Source organism: Chiloscyllium plagiosum, unplaced genomic scaffold (genome assembly GCF_037043375.1).
Source record: "Chiloscyllium plagiosum isolate Xiang-an unplaced genomic scaffold, Cpla_swu_hap1 HiC_scaffold_4, whole genome shotgun sequence".
NCBI lineage: Eukaryota > Metazoa > Chordata > Chondrichthyes > Orectolobiformes > Hemiscylliidae > Chiloscyllium > Chiloscyllium plagiosum.
In genome coordinates, this window is record NW_028270142.1 from 28,912,662 (window position 1) to 28,926,700 (window position 14,039).

A 14,039-nucleotide genomic window follows, 5' to 3' on the forward strand; every position below is an offset into this window, starting at 1 on the left:
AAACAGGCACTTCGGCCCAACTTGTTCATTCCACCCAATAATCACAATTAATCTAGTCCCATTCACATGCATTTGGTCCATATCCCTCTATACATATCTCAGCCATGTACCTGTCCAAATGTTTCTTCAGTGACAAAATTCTACATGTCTCCACCATATGGGAGATCTTAAAAAATTCCTTCTCAAAGCAGGAGTGGTGTGAACAGAACTTTGCACTTACCATTTTCAAAAAAGGAGTTTCAAAACGTCTTTCAAGAGCATTTCCACTTCACTGGATATCTAAATAATACATTACAACCCACCAAGCTCAATAAACAGAGAGCCCTTTTTAAATTACTTCTGCTGCTCGCACTATTGCACAGGATCACTCTTGTCTTCAGAAGCTGGTGGATAGTACTATAGTAGATCTTGTTTTGGATGTCAACAACCAAAAACATATATTAGGCAGTAATGGAACAAACAATAACTCAGAAATACTATTTTTACAGCATTAGATTTTGTTAATTCTTCACAGAGAACAAGGAAAGAAATAATTTTCCATTAATGTAAAAAACTTTGTCATAATTCTTCAATTCCGTTTCCAACAGCTATGAGAATTGTCAGGAGCGCCTAAATTCTCTTCAGCCAATCCAGATCTTTCTCAATAATTTGGAACAAGCAGGCTGATAAATACCTTTGAGGTGCTGGTTGGACCTTCCACAATTTACATAACTTCTAACTTCAAAATAAACCTCGAATCAAACAAATCATTCTGAAACTTGTGTTTGAGCTGTGTAACCTGGATTTTTCCCTTTGCCAAGGCTCAATAATTAATCTTAAATGCAGCCACTAGTGTAATGAATGAAGCTGGAGCATCTTTCTATCGCTGAGTCACTTTAAACCCACTATGAAGATGGCAGAATCAATGAAGTCAATGCCAATCCAAATATTACAGATAGAAATGTAATTTTCATCCCAGAAGTAAAATTACTGTTGGTTAATGAGATAGCCTTAAGCATTTATGATAAAATAATTTTTTGTTAAAAAAGCTTTATTCAATGTATTTTGATTATCATTCGATAGTAATGGACCACAGAACTTACGCTATATCATGGTTGAAAATGAGCAGCTCTATTAGGGTCTGACTGCCACAAGATTGTCACAGGCAGCCAGTAACTAAGCCAGGACCCTGACATGCATGGTGTGTAGGCGCAGGTGGGTACTGCAGATGCTGTGGGATTAGATTCAAGATGAGAGTGGTGCTGGAAAAGCACAGGTCAGGAGGCATCCGAGGAGCAGGAAAATCAATGTTTTGGGCAAAAGCTCTTCATCAGGAATGAGACTGTGAGTCTTGGGAGTGGAGAGATAAATGGGAGGGGGGGTGGGGCTGGGGTAGCTAAGAGTGCAATAAGTGGATGGAGATGGAGGTGAAGGCGATAGGTTGGAAAGGAGGCTGGAGCAGATAGGTGAGAAGGAAGATTGACAGGTAGGACAGGTCATGAGAACAGTGCTGAGGTGGAAGGTTGGAAAGGGGGTAAGGTGGGGGGAGGGGGAAATGAGGAAACTGGTGAAGTCCACATTGAAGCCATGGGGTTGGAGGGTCCCGAGGCGGAAGATGAGACGTTCTTCCTCAAGGCATTGGGTGGTGAGGGAGTGGCGATGGAGGAGTGTACTTGGTGTGCACTTGGGATGAATAGTGGTAGGCTTTCAGGTAAGTACTGTAGATTTACCAATGTTACGTTTTATCATTTATATTTATCAAATTGCCTTCAAAAAGGTTACAGAAAACAAGTGGACTTACTGGGAGGATAAAGAAATCCATAGGAAATGTGTCTGTCTGCTCTATAAGCTGAACAGGTTTGACTGTGAGTTGCAGAGATGCGTATATCAGGTCTCACACAGCTGTTCAGAAAGTCTGGAAGGTTAAACAGTTCCACCTGAAATTGGATGTGAAAGGATCTTTACAATGGTATCAATACGGCTTTCCATTTTGAAGGTAATTTCAAGAAGTTCTTCCAACAAAAAGAGCGTTTACAAATAAAAATCTCATTTTGTTTTGATCATCATAAAAAAAACAAATAATATCAAATGAATATCTGTATCAGGGCATTATTGTCACAAGCGCAACAAGACTATGTTATAGGACCTGAAATTGTTGTGCTGGGCACTGTAGGTCACTGCCAGTTTCTACTGGGGCTTAATTCAGGCAGAAATCAGTCCGTCCTAGTCCCAGTCTGTGTAAGAGACAGGCTGAGCTAAGAGAAAGGACTCCAAACCTGAGTGTTTTCACAGACATGACCTACACCTACACCCGGAAGATTAGCAGAGTGATACACAAAACAAAAGGAGTGATAATAGACCTGGGCAGTAGACGAGCAGATCCGACCAGTTCACATCCCCCGTCTCCCCGCCCCCCCCTCCCCCAACCTCCCCACCCCACCACAACACTGGGATTATCACACTAGAACACCTGGTCTCCTTAGTCAGGTGGATATCACAAAATCCACACAAAGAGGTGGTCCTCTAGTCCCAAGATTATTCAAATATATGAACCCCATCAATCATTCCCACTTTGCCAGGGTCAATGCAAGAGAGATACAGGTGGGCACAACCAAGTTGTTGGGCCTGCAGCTTTAGAACGCCTTTGACTCAAATGCATCATCCATTACAGTGGCTTAAAATAAGTCATTGTTTCAACATTATGATCCTGGATATTTTGTATTAATTGACATTAGAGAGGCACTTGCCAAAGCTGACTGGAATTATACATGCATTCTTGTAATTCAACAATAATTTGCCATTGTTTCTTTCCCACACTGCCATCCATAAAACTCCCCCAACATTCAATATGTTTTTGTATCCATTATGGTGCAGAGGTTTAGTATTAAGGAACGAAAAAACATATTTTAGTTCAGGAATGTTATTTCAATATTGAGAATGTCCAAAATTGATATCACTTGCAACACCCACAAATACTCTTTAAACTGCTGAGCACGGACCTGTTTTGGAACCGTGTATGAAGTCCATAGAGGCATTGAGAACGTCTCACTATATCCACTTACATAACCTTGATGATGTAAGATATAGTACTTAGTACGGTACAGAATACCAGGGCGACCATAAAGTAGATGCCTGTTATCTACAGGGGAAACCAAGAATGCAATAGGATTAATATAAAAATAACATAGCCGCAGAAATTCAAAACAAAGACTGTAATTTTTTCAACTTGGAAAATTAACTATATTAATGAATAATTATGAGGTATTTTTGTTAATAGCTCTCTTTTGTTTTGTCAGTTTTATAATAATATTGAAATTGATGTACTTACAATTCTAAAAGCCTTACCTTCTATTCCCCTGTGCTGTAGGCGTTTGTTCAGCTCATCTCCTTTGTTCTAAGATAATTAAAATGTATAAATGTCATTAAACAGTAGATTTTAACATGCAAATAAACTAATAAGATTCTGCTGTATATCTGAGAATTTTATTATTCATAAACTTCAATTACTGGATGGCAGAACTATGTACAAAAAGAATCAAAGGCAAACATTCCAATTCCAGTTAACACAAGGTAAAGTGTATTGTGCAAAGGCCAGGATAAAGAGGACACACTCATGAAGGCACTAGCCATTAAGTCAAGACCCTTAACTTCCAGCTTCACACAAATTGTGGAATAGTGATTCCAGTATGAATCTGGTGGGAATGATGTGGAACTGAATTTCACATGGATGGGAGTTACTACTGGGACACTAAGCTGACATGAAGTGTTCAGCTTGGGAGGCTAGCCAACGTTTGGGGGGGGGTTGCAGGGTGTTAGTTAGGGACAGATATGAAGCAGAGAGTTTCCACTTTGTTGTTGGTCTGGGGGGAGGGTGGTGGGGATTGTACACCTGCATCTCCTTTATCACCAGTAAAGTCATTCCCAAATTAACTTCCCTGGGTTTCCTTCGGGTCAATTTTTCCTACCACTAGACTTCATTCTGGCATCCGTCATCATAACAACAAGCCCAAATTAAAGTTGCATTGGGGTCAGGATGCCGTCATCAGGTCTTAACATTTCAATATTCACAAAGTCCTTGCTGCTACCTCAGACAATTGAAATGGTGACAGCAGAGATAGCATGTTGGGAATGCAGCAGGTAGCATCCCTCTGTCATTTTAGACCATAGCATTCCCCACAGGCAGGTGGGTTTAAAATCAGGACTTTCATTTCTCCAAGATTGGTCCAAGTCTTGACTATAGGAGTTGGGAGGTCATGTTGAGAGTGTACAGGAAATTGGTTCGGCCACTTTTGGAATATTGCATGCAATTTTGGTCTCCTTCCTATCGGAAGGATGTTGTGAAACTTGAAAGGATTCAGAAAAGATTTACAAGGAATTTGCCAGGGATGGAGGATTTGAGCTATAGGGAGAGGCTGCATAAGCTGAGGCTGTTTTCCCTGGAGTGATAGAGGCTGAGGGGTGACCTTATAGAGGTTTATAAAATTATGAGGGGCTTGGATAGGATAAATTGACGAAGTATTTTCCCTGGGGTCAGGGAATCCAGAATTAGAGGGCATAGGTTAAGGGTGAGAGGGGAAAGATATACAAGGGACCTTCCTGAAGAAGGGCTTATGCCCAAAATGTCGATTCTCCTGCTCCTTGGATGCTGCCTGACCGGCTGCGCTTTTTCAGCAACACATTTTTCAGCTCTGATCTTCAGTATCTGCAGTCCTCGCTTTCCCCTAAGGAACCTAGGGGCAATGTTTTCACACAGAGGGTGGTGCGGGTATGGAATGAGCTACCAGGGGAAGTGGTGGAAGCTGGTACAATTACAGCATTTAAAAGGCAGCTGGATGGGCATATGAATAGGAATGGTTGAGAGGGGTATGGGCCAAGTGCTGGCAAATGGGACTAGATTAGGATATCTGGTCGGCATGGACGAGTTGGACTGAAGGGTCTGTTTCTGTGCTGTACATCTCTATGACTCTAGGATTAATAAATTAATTAATAAATTAAGGATTCTAATACTAACATGTTTTTAGTTGTATTGAGAGCTGTATCATTAAAGATATTCACAATAATTGACCAGGTCAAACATTATCTCAGCAGCTCCAAAAAGAGCAAATGGTTTGAAAATGTAAACATTATTTTCTAACCCTCTCATCACATATGCAACCCAAATCATTCTGAACTGCTGAAGCAGCTACAATATGGGATGGTTTAGCCACTTCATCTGGTATGGATGGTCTGAATGGGGGGTTCCGCAATATATGGTTCATGCTGCCATGGGTTCCATTGTTAGGAGCTGGTTTCAGTCCAAGAAGGTCTGAAAGTGAAAGAAAATATTGACTGGTGTAATTTTCATGTTAATCACACGTGGCGGCAAAACAGATCATCAACCATTGAACAGACTTAAATAGATCTTCTCCAAGATTAATTTTCCTGGTAAATCTATATGAATTTCTCACATTCAAAAGCCAGACTGTAGTGATTTGCATAGCTAAACTCAACTAGTTAGGGTCTGATATTGGATCTCTATTCTGATAAACTCATGCTTATTTTCAAAGCATTTCATAACCAACAAAAGATGATTACTGCACCTAAAAATCAGTCTAACTCCATGCAGACAAACAGTGGTTAAGGCCATTTTGCTAATCTTAAATGAAAAGAAAATGGAAATCACAGTGGATACTTTGCAGGACCTTTTGAAACATAATTTGTGGGAATGCTGTCTTGTAAAATTTCATGCAGTGTGGCTAATTTGTAAGAAAAAATAGCATGTATTTAAAAGAAACATTTAAAATAAAAACAGAAGAATCCTACTCCAATATCTTTGACACCTTTAGTCTCTAGAAATCTTATAATGCTTTCTTAATTCAATGATTTTGCTTCTATAGACTTCTGTGGTAGAGAATTCAACAAGTTCACTACCCTCTTAGTAAAGAAATTTCTCTTCATCTCAGACTCTGACCCCCCCTGTTCTGGACCAGCCAAGAGAAGCATCATGTCCACATCCATCCTGTCCGAGCATTTCAGAATGTTATGTCTTTCAATTAAAACCCTTTTCATTCTTCTAAGTTCTAGTGAACACAGCCCAGTCAGGTCACTCTTTCCCCATATGACAAACCTGCTGGAATCCGTCTGCTGCATTCCCACCATAGAAAGTATATCTTTATAAGGCCGGGAGACCAAAACTGCAAACAATTCTCTTAGTAATTAGTATTTTTTGTAAATATATTTATTAGCAAATTTTTTTAACTTTACAAACATATAAAATTATTGAAAAAAAACAATAATGAATAATCAGTATAATAGAAAAAAACCACAAATTACAATACAACTACTATCTACTAATTACTAACCTACCCTTTAATACAAAGCAAACCCGAATACTGTGCAAAGCAACACCAAAAAAGAAAAGCAAAAAAAAACTCAAAATACAGAACAACCACGCTCGGCGCAAAGCCCCCAAACAAAGGAACGGGAGCATTGTGTACAAAACCGTATTAACTCGGGAGACCCGCTCCAGGGCCCAGGGCTTGACAAATCTAACCATCCTGGTTAAACAAACGCCCTAGTTAAGATAACTGATAAATCTATAGCCAAATAACTCAAGTAGGGCTGCCATGTCTTATAAAAATGGTCTGTTGTGTGGTGCACCATGTTTGTAAAAAAGTCCAAGGGAATGTGCTCCATAATTAATTTCTGCCATCCCAGCAAGCCCAGGGGGGTTCTCAGACACCCAATTCATCAGACTATTCTTCCGTGCACAGTATGCAAGAATATTAAATAATTTTTTCCCATGCCTGTCTAAAGATGGTAGATTCGGTAGACCTAAGAGGAGAGATATCGGGTCTACTTTGACTTCAGTCCTCAATACCCTCCCTATCTCTCCCGTCACAGCACTCCAATAAACACTGAGCCTGTGGCATGTCCAGAAGCAATGGGTAAGAGTACCTACACTTATTTTACATTTGGGGCACACTGGAGATGCCCCTTTTTTAAACTTCGCCAGACGGTCTGGTGCCAGATGAGCCCTATGTAGAACTTTTAACTGCGTAGCACATGTCCTGTTACAGATTGAGCTCTTTCGAGTATTCTCCCATATGTTCTCCCATGTTTCAGAAGAGATCTCCATGCCCAGCTCTTGCTCCCAGACCTCACATAACCGGTTAATATCCTGCCAGGCCCTGCCACCCAGCAGGCGACAGAGGGCACTAACCGAAAGGGTGCTTGCGGAACGTAGCAACAACCTCTCTGTTTCGGGCTTATAGGGCTTAGTGAGAAGCGTAGTCTTCTTCTGGATGAAATCCCTAACCTGAAAAAAACGGAAAAGATCTCTGCTGGGCAATCCGTATTTGTGACTCAGTTGCTCAAAAGACATTATAACCTCCCCCTCAAACAAATCACCCAAACTAGAAACTCCTCTCGCTGCCCATAGTTTGAACCCTGAGTCCATCATCTCTGGTCGGAACTCTGGCATGCCAACTATAGGTGTAAGTGGTGAAGTCTTGGATAAACAACCCTCACTCTGACGCATCGCACTCCATGCCCTGACTGTACTAATGACAATGGGATTCCGGCAGTAGTCCATAACTGTCCTCATCTTATCCATGAACAACAGGTTAATAAGAGGGCACTTTGCCTGGGAGGCCTCGATATCCAGTCATACTGTGTTTGGATCATTACCTATCCAATCGCAGACAAAGGACAGCAGGGAACTCAATTGATACCTCCTGATGTCTGGGAAATCGACTCCTCCCCCTCCTTGAGGCGACTGCAATTTAGTAAGTTTGATGAGGGGCCGCCCACGATGCCAGACAAAGGAACCAAACCATCCCATAAGCTTCCACAGCGTTGACCTGGGAAACATTATAGGGAGCATGCGCATGGGATAAAGCAAACAAGGAAGAACATTCAGCTTAATGAGAGATATTCGGCCCAGCCATGAAATTGGAAGAGCCTCCCATCTCTGGAGATCTCGTCTAATATTGTCGAGCAAGTGAGCAAAGTTAATCCAAAATAACAGATCAAACTTGGGGGTAATAAAAATGCCTAGGTATTGGAACCCTGCCCATGACCATTTAAAAGGGAACTGAGGGCCACCTTCAACTTCTCGTATATCCTTAAGGTTCCCCAAAGGCATAGCCTCCAATTTTGCAAAGTTAATCCTTTATCCTGAAATAGCCCCAAATGAATTGATACATTGTATCAAATGGGGTACAGAGGTCACCGGGTTTGATAAAAACAGAAGGACATCATCCGCATACAGTGTAATTTTGTGCGCCTTTGATCCCACTTCCGGAGCGGTTATGTGGGCGTTCTGATGAATAGCCTCTGCCAGCGGCTCTATCGCCAACGTAAACAACAACGGTGAGAGGGAGCAGCCTTGCCGACTACCCCTACCAATCCTAAAATTCCCAGACTTCACGCCGCTGGTGATAACCGTGGCCAGAGAGTGGCGATATAAAACCTCCACCCACCTAGCAAAGACTCCACCCAACCCGAACTGTTCTAAGACATAAAAAAGATACGGCCATTCCCTGCATCTAAGGAAATGACCACATCCTGAAGTGATCATTGCTGACAAGCTTGGATCATATTCAGCAACCTTCTAATATTATTAGAGGACCTATGGCCCCTTATAAAGCCTGTCTGGTCCTCTTTAATAATATGGGGTAACACCCTTTCCAATCTCAGCGCCAGGATCTTGGACAGAATCTTGAAGTCTGAAGTTAATAGAGAGATGGGCCTGTATGAGGTACATTCCTCAGGAACCTTCCCCTTCTTAAGAATTAGGGAAATATTAGCTTCTCTCAAAGATGGTGGTAGGCACTCACGTATATAGGAATGATTGTACATCTCCAACATCGGCCCTGACAGAATCCCTATAAACTCCTTATAAAACTCACCTGGAAGACCATCAGGGCCAGGCGCTTTCCCACTCTGATGTTGCCTAGCTGCCTCCTGTATTTCCTGAACTGTCAAGGGGGCATTAAGGAGAGAGGCCTGTTCCAAGGTTACCCCTGGGAGGTCCAGGTTCTTAAAAAAGTCTCCATTTTAGCCCTCCTGTCCTCGCAACCTTCAGACCGATACAATTCAGAATAAAGCTCTGAAAAGCCTCATTTATCTTTTTAGAATCATATGTAAGGACCCCGGCACTGTCTCTGATTGTAGTAATGGATTGGGGAGCACGCTTTTTCCTAGTCAGGTATGCTAAATACTTCCCTGGCTTATCCCCGTATTCAAACAGCCTTTGTCTAGCAAAAGCAAGTTCTTTCTTTGCGTTTTGTCAGTATTGAATGCAAGGCAGCCCGGAGGGACGTGCTCTGCTGTAGCTTAGTCACCGAAGGCCGCGCAAAATATGCCGCCTCGGCAGCTTTCAACTGCGTCTCAAGTAGACGCTGCTGTTCCCCTTTCTGTTGTTTCTGGCTAGCCGAATAGGAAATAGCTAATCCCCTAGCAAAGGCCTTAGCAGTCTCCCATAGCATAGATGGACTACTAGCTGTGCCTAAGTTGATAGTCAAGAATTCCTGAAACTCCTTCAAAAAGTATTCCACAAATTTGAAATCCTTTAAGGAGAAAAGGGTCCAAACGCCAGTGCCGCAAACCTAGCCCCTCACTCTTGGCCTTAACCTCCAAATACACTCCTGCATGATCAGAGATAGCTATACTCCCAATTTTACAACTCATAATCAAATCCAGAAGGGCCGAGGGAACCAGAAAGAGGTCAATCCTCGTGTGACATTTGTGAGTTTGAAAAAAAGGTGAAGTCCCTGCCGGTAGGGTGAAGACATCTCCAAATATCCACCGGCCCCAACTCCTCACATAAGTCAACCACCTGCTTGGCCTGTGAAGAAATAGTTGGTGGTCCACAAGGCATCCTGTCCACTGTTGGATCCAAAAGACAATTAAAATCCCCCCCCCATAATAATGCGCTGTGTTTTAAAAGCACTCAACTTAGAGAAAGCACTAATCAAAAATTTGAGGGGATGCGCCAGAAGACAGTAGACGTTTAAGATGCCATATTCCTCCCCATGTATTAGGACTTTAAGTATCACAAACCGTCCCTGCTCATCTTTCACCTGCCCTAATAATGTGAACGGAAGATTTTTCTGGATACCTACTGCCACTCCCCTACTTTTAGTAGTAAAGGATGAAAAGAATACCCGGTCATAACCCCCCTGTTGTAATTTCAGGTGTTCCCCATCTTCCTGCAACAAAGCGATATCAACCCTTTCCCTCTTAAGGCTAGAAAGCACATTTTTCCTTTTAACAGGCGAATGACTTCCCTTAATGTTCCAGGTGCACCATTTAATAAGACACTTAGTCATATCCCCTTTCAGAGACCCTTGAACCCCTGGAAGGGAGAACCCTGCTTATGAAGTGCCGAGCATAAGTAAATAAAGACTCACAGATTCAAAGAACTATATATACAAAAACTACTCTATCATAACTATAAACAACTATTACTACCAAAAAACTACAACAAAAACTAACTATAAAACCTTGAATGGAATACTCTTCCCCCTGCCCGTACGGGGCACTCACCCTACCCATCCCCTCCTTTACAGCTCCTTCAAACACAGACTGTGCCCCAGCCTTAGGCCAGAAAAAAAAAACAAGGAGATGATCCTTAAATCAACAGAAAAAAGACCAAGTCAGGATGAGCACTCCACCCATCCCTGGCTTCATGACACCAATATTTGTGACTAAAAGAGAAACAGAACAAACAAAAAAAAGGGGGAGAGACAACAAAGAACATCCACAAAATTTCCCATCAGAAAATCCAGTTATTTAAAAAAAGGAACAACTTATTCCAAGGTCTTTTCCCCCCTTTCCAGAAAGGAAATTATTAGGGAGAAAGAAAGGAATTTAAAAAAAAGGGAAAACATGGAGAAAGATAGAAAAGAGAACAAACATTAACCGTATTCTTCAGGCCAATCCATCTATTTTAAAGTGTCTATAAAGTTTTTAGCTGTATTTGCTGAGTCAAATTTATAAACTGAGTCCTCGTGGCTGAAATGGAGCACTGCAGGGTATCTCATGGAGTACTGGATGCCCAGGTTCCTCAGCCTCTTTTTAACTTCATCAAAGGACTTCCTCTTTCGAATTACAGCTGCAGAGAAATCCTGGAAAAACATGATTTTCGATCCCTTGTACAGCAGTGCCTGAGGATCTTTTCCCAGGGATCTGGAAGCTTCTATGACGTTTTGCTTGTGTGGAAGTGCACTAGGACCAGGCGGGGGTGCTGCACCAGCCCTGACCTGTGCACTGTAACCCGATATGCCCTTTCAATCTGTAGCCTGCTGGACTCGATATGAAGACCCAAAAACTTCGGCAGCCAGTTTTCAAAGAAGCTGACTGGCTGCTCACCTTCCTCACCTTCAGGGAGCCCAACAATTCGGAGATTTATCCTCCGACCTCGATTTTTGAGGTCGTTGATATGGTCTCGCAAGGCCCGCACCTCTCGCTCCAGCACCTGGATCCGACTGGATGAGGACTCCATTGCAGCTTCTGAGGCCTTAGTTCGACCCTCCACCTCCTCCAGCCTCTCCCCGAGGCCCTGGATCTTCTGCTCATGCTTCTGCAGCATGATGCGATAAATTGGACCTGGGCACGAATCTCCCCACGGATTTCCTCAATCGCAGCCCCAACCTTCAAGGTAAGTCTCACCATTGCCGCAGCCAATTTCTTAGAGTCTGTCAGGTGCCCGGGAGGGAGAGGTCAGGAGAGGCTGCTGCCGCTGCAGTCTCTGGTGTTGTAGGTGCTGCAGGGGAGTGTCCTCCCTTCTACTGTTTGCTTGTTCCTTTTCCCTTTGGCATCCTTCTCACTCCCAAATATTAACAAATACGTGTTCTGTAAGGTTTTAAACTAATAATTCCGCCACATAAGTTGGCCAGGGATGGCAAAAAACACTGGTATGTCTTGGCTGTTGGGCAGAGCTGTCCACAGCAGTTCTATAGAATCGCCGCCATCTTGCTGAGTCCCGTAATTAGTATTTTTAACCACTCTCAGTTATTAACTTGGATTCCTACTACTTTAAGTTTAACTGGCAGCCTTTTACTCATAACATTGCCCAATTGGTTTTCGCAGCCAATGTACAACACAGGAGATATCTGCATTTTCTGAAGAAGTGATATGAAGCCAAGTGGGAGCATTTGCCTGCAAGTGGAACATGTGCAGACATCATCTACCTAGTTTGATACAACACATTTTTCATGTACAGTTGTAAGGGATTTAAACATCACACAAATACGACAAACAGATGGGCCATTCAACCCAACCTGAAAGCTACGGCATGGCTACATGGCCTTCAATACGATCCTAAGGACCGTCCATGGTGGAGACCTGGCGAATTAGCATGGAGGTTTTAAGAGAAAAGGGGAGTGGGGACCTTGGGTTGCTATGAGTTGGCATAAGACTATAACAGGCCATGTGTGGGATCATGAATTACCATAGATTAACATTTAGTATACTGGCTATATGTTATCATGGAATGAGTAGGGTCAAAAATTGGCATTGAATTAACATGGGGATAAAAGGGGCCTTGAGGATGAGTGGGAAGTTGTGGGTTGGCACTAAGTTGACATTGGGCCATTGGGGAAATGTGGAGTGGATAGAGGAATTTTGGTAATCATGCGGTGTGAGTGGGAAGCTGAAGGTTAAGGGTCCAACTGCTTTTGTTATAAATGACACAACATTTCAGAGCACAAAGGTGGGCCTTTTACATTATCTCCCTTGGCGTTTGACAGCCCCTGTAGCTGCTTGAAAACTGTTTCCAGGGACAGCTATCCCAATTCCAGTACTTGCCGCTAAGCAGTGAGAATCCTGTGCCTGAACATTACTTCACCAAAGGTGGTTTCGCCAAGCCAAGAAATTTCCCAATTCTTCATACCTGCCATGGAAATGAAAACCTGGATCCTAGTCTCAAGATGCTGAAAAGAGTCTGAACTATGACAATATTTACATCACAGCAATAAGCTATTCAACCCAAGTCTATGCCAGTGTTTACAACCCTCATAAGCCTCTCCCACCCTACGTTATTTCATTCTGTTAACATTCCCTTCTGTCCTTTTCACCCTTATGCATGCTACTCATCTTACATATCTAATGTGGTATTAAATATCACATTCTATCCACTCTCCATGTAAAGGAGTTTTTCCTGAGCTCCTTATTGAATATCAATGCCTTAATTTATACTTACGACCCCGAGGGTTTGGTCACTCCACAAGTGGGAACATCTTCTTTCAATCTATACTGCCTAATGCCATCAGGCTTATAGGTCTCTATCAAGTCACCTCTCAGCCTTCTATATTTCACAGAAAAAAGTCCCAGACTCCTCGTGGTTTGCTAACAGGGATACCCTCTTCTTTATCTGATGTCCCATTTGCTACAACAATGCTAGTGAACCACAGCCAAATCATTCAGCTTGAGATGATGTAGCAATTACAATTTTAGTCAGAATGGAAATGCCATCAGTGAAAAGCCAAACAAGAAATGGTTCAAAGTGATCTGTCCAGCAGAATGTGAATGGCTGAGAAGCATTCATGGTGATTAAGCAAAGTGCAACAGAAAGATCAAGGTTAAGGGGTGATCATTGATATTTTGTTGTCTTTTAAAAATGAAACAAAATTATTTTATCATGTACATGCAACTCATTTGGCAATTGTTCATTAATTTCATTACCTTATACACATTTATTCCTGAAAGTTGTAACATTTAGCTTTCAGTCCATGTTTAATGTTAATATATAGAAATATTTCTATAGAGTACACCAAGAAATCAATGACAAGTTCAACATAAGATGAAATTATACTATTAGGAAATAACTTATTTTTACATATACTGGAAAGAACTTACCACACATAACATTATACAGTTCAATATTTTCAAATGGTGGAACCTTGGTTTTAAATTTGAAACTAGGTCCATAGCCTATGAAAACAGTCTAAAGAAGCAATAAAACAAGACAAGAAAAATTAATGCATCAAATTATAGTACAATGATAACACATGCAAAGCATAAAAACACAAAATTCATTGTCAATATGCAAGTAGGGTGACAACATACTGATAAGC

General features: G+C 41.9%; 1 protein-coding gene across 1 annotated transcript in view; it reads right to left on the minus strand.

Moving 5' to 3' along the window:
- enpp2 (ectonucleotide pyrophosphatase/phosphodiesterase 2) overlaps positions 1-14,039 on the minus strand; it is a 100,941-nt gene that overhangs the window by 21,600 nt on the left and 65,302 nt on the right. The window contains exons 18-22 of the mRNA XM_043688979.2: positions 13,822-13,909; positions 5,115-5,284; positions 3,325-3,373; positions 2,979-3,118; positions 1,781-1,916 (exon numbers count right to left, since the gene is read on the minus strand). Of these exons, the coding sequence (XP_043544914.1) occupies positions 1,781-1,916; positions 2,979-3,118; positions 3,325-3,373; positions 5,115-5,284; positions 13,822-13,909 (583 nt within the window). The remainder of the gene's footprint in view (positions 1-1,780; positions 1,917-2,978; positions 3,119-3,324; positions 3,374-5,114; positions 5,285-13,821; positions 13,910-14,039) is intronic.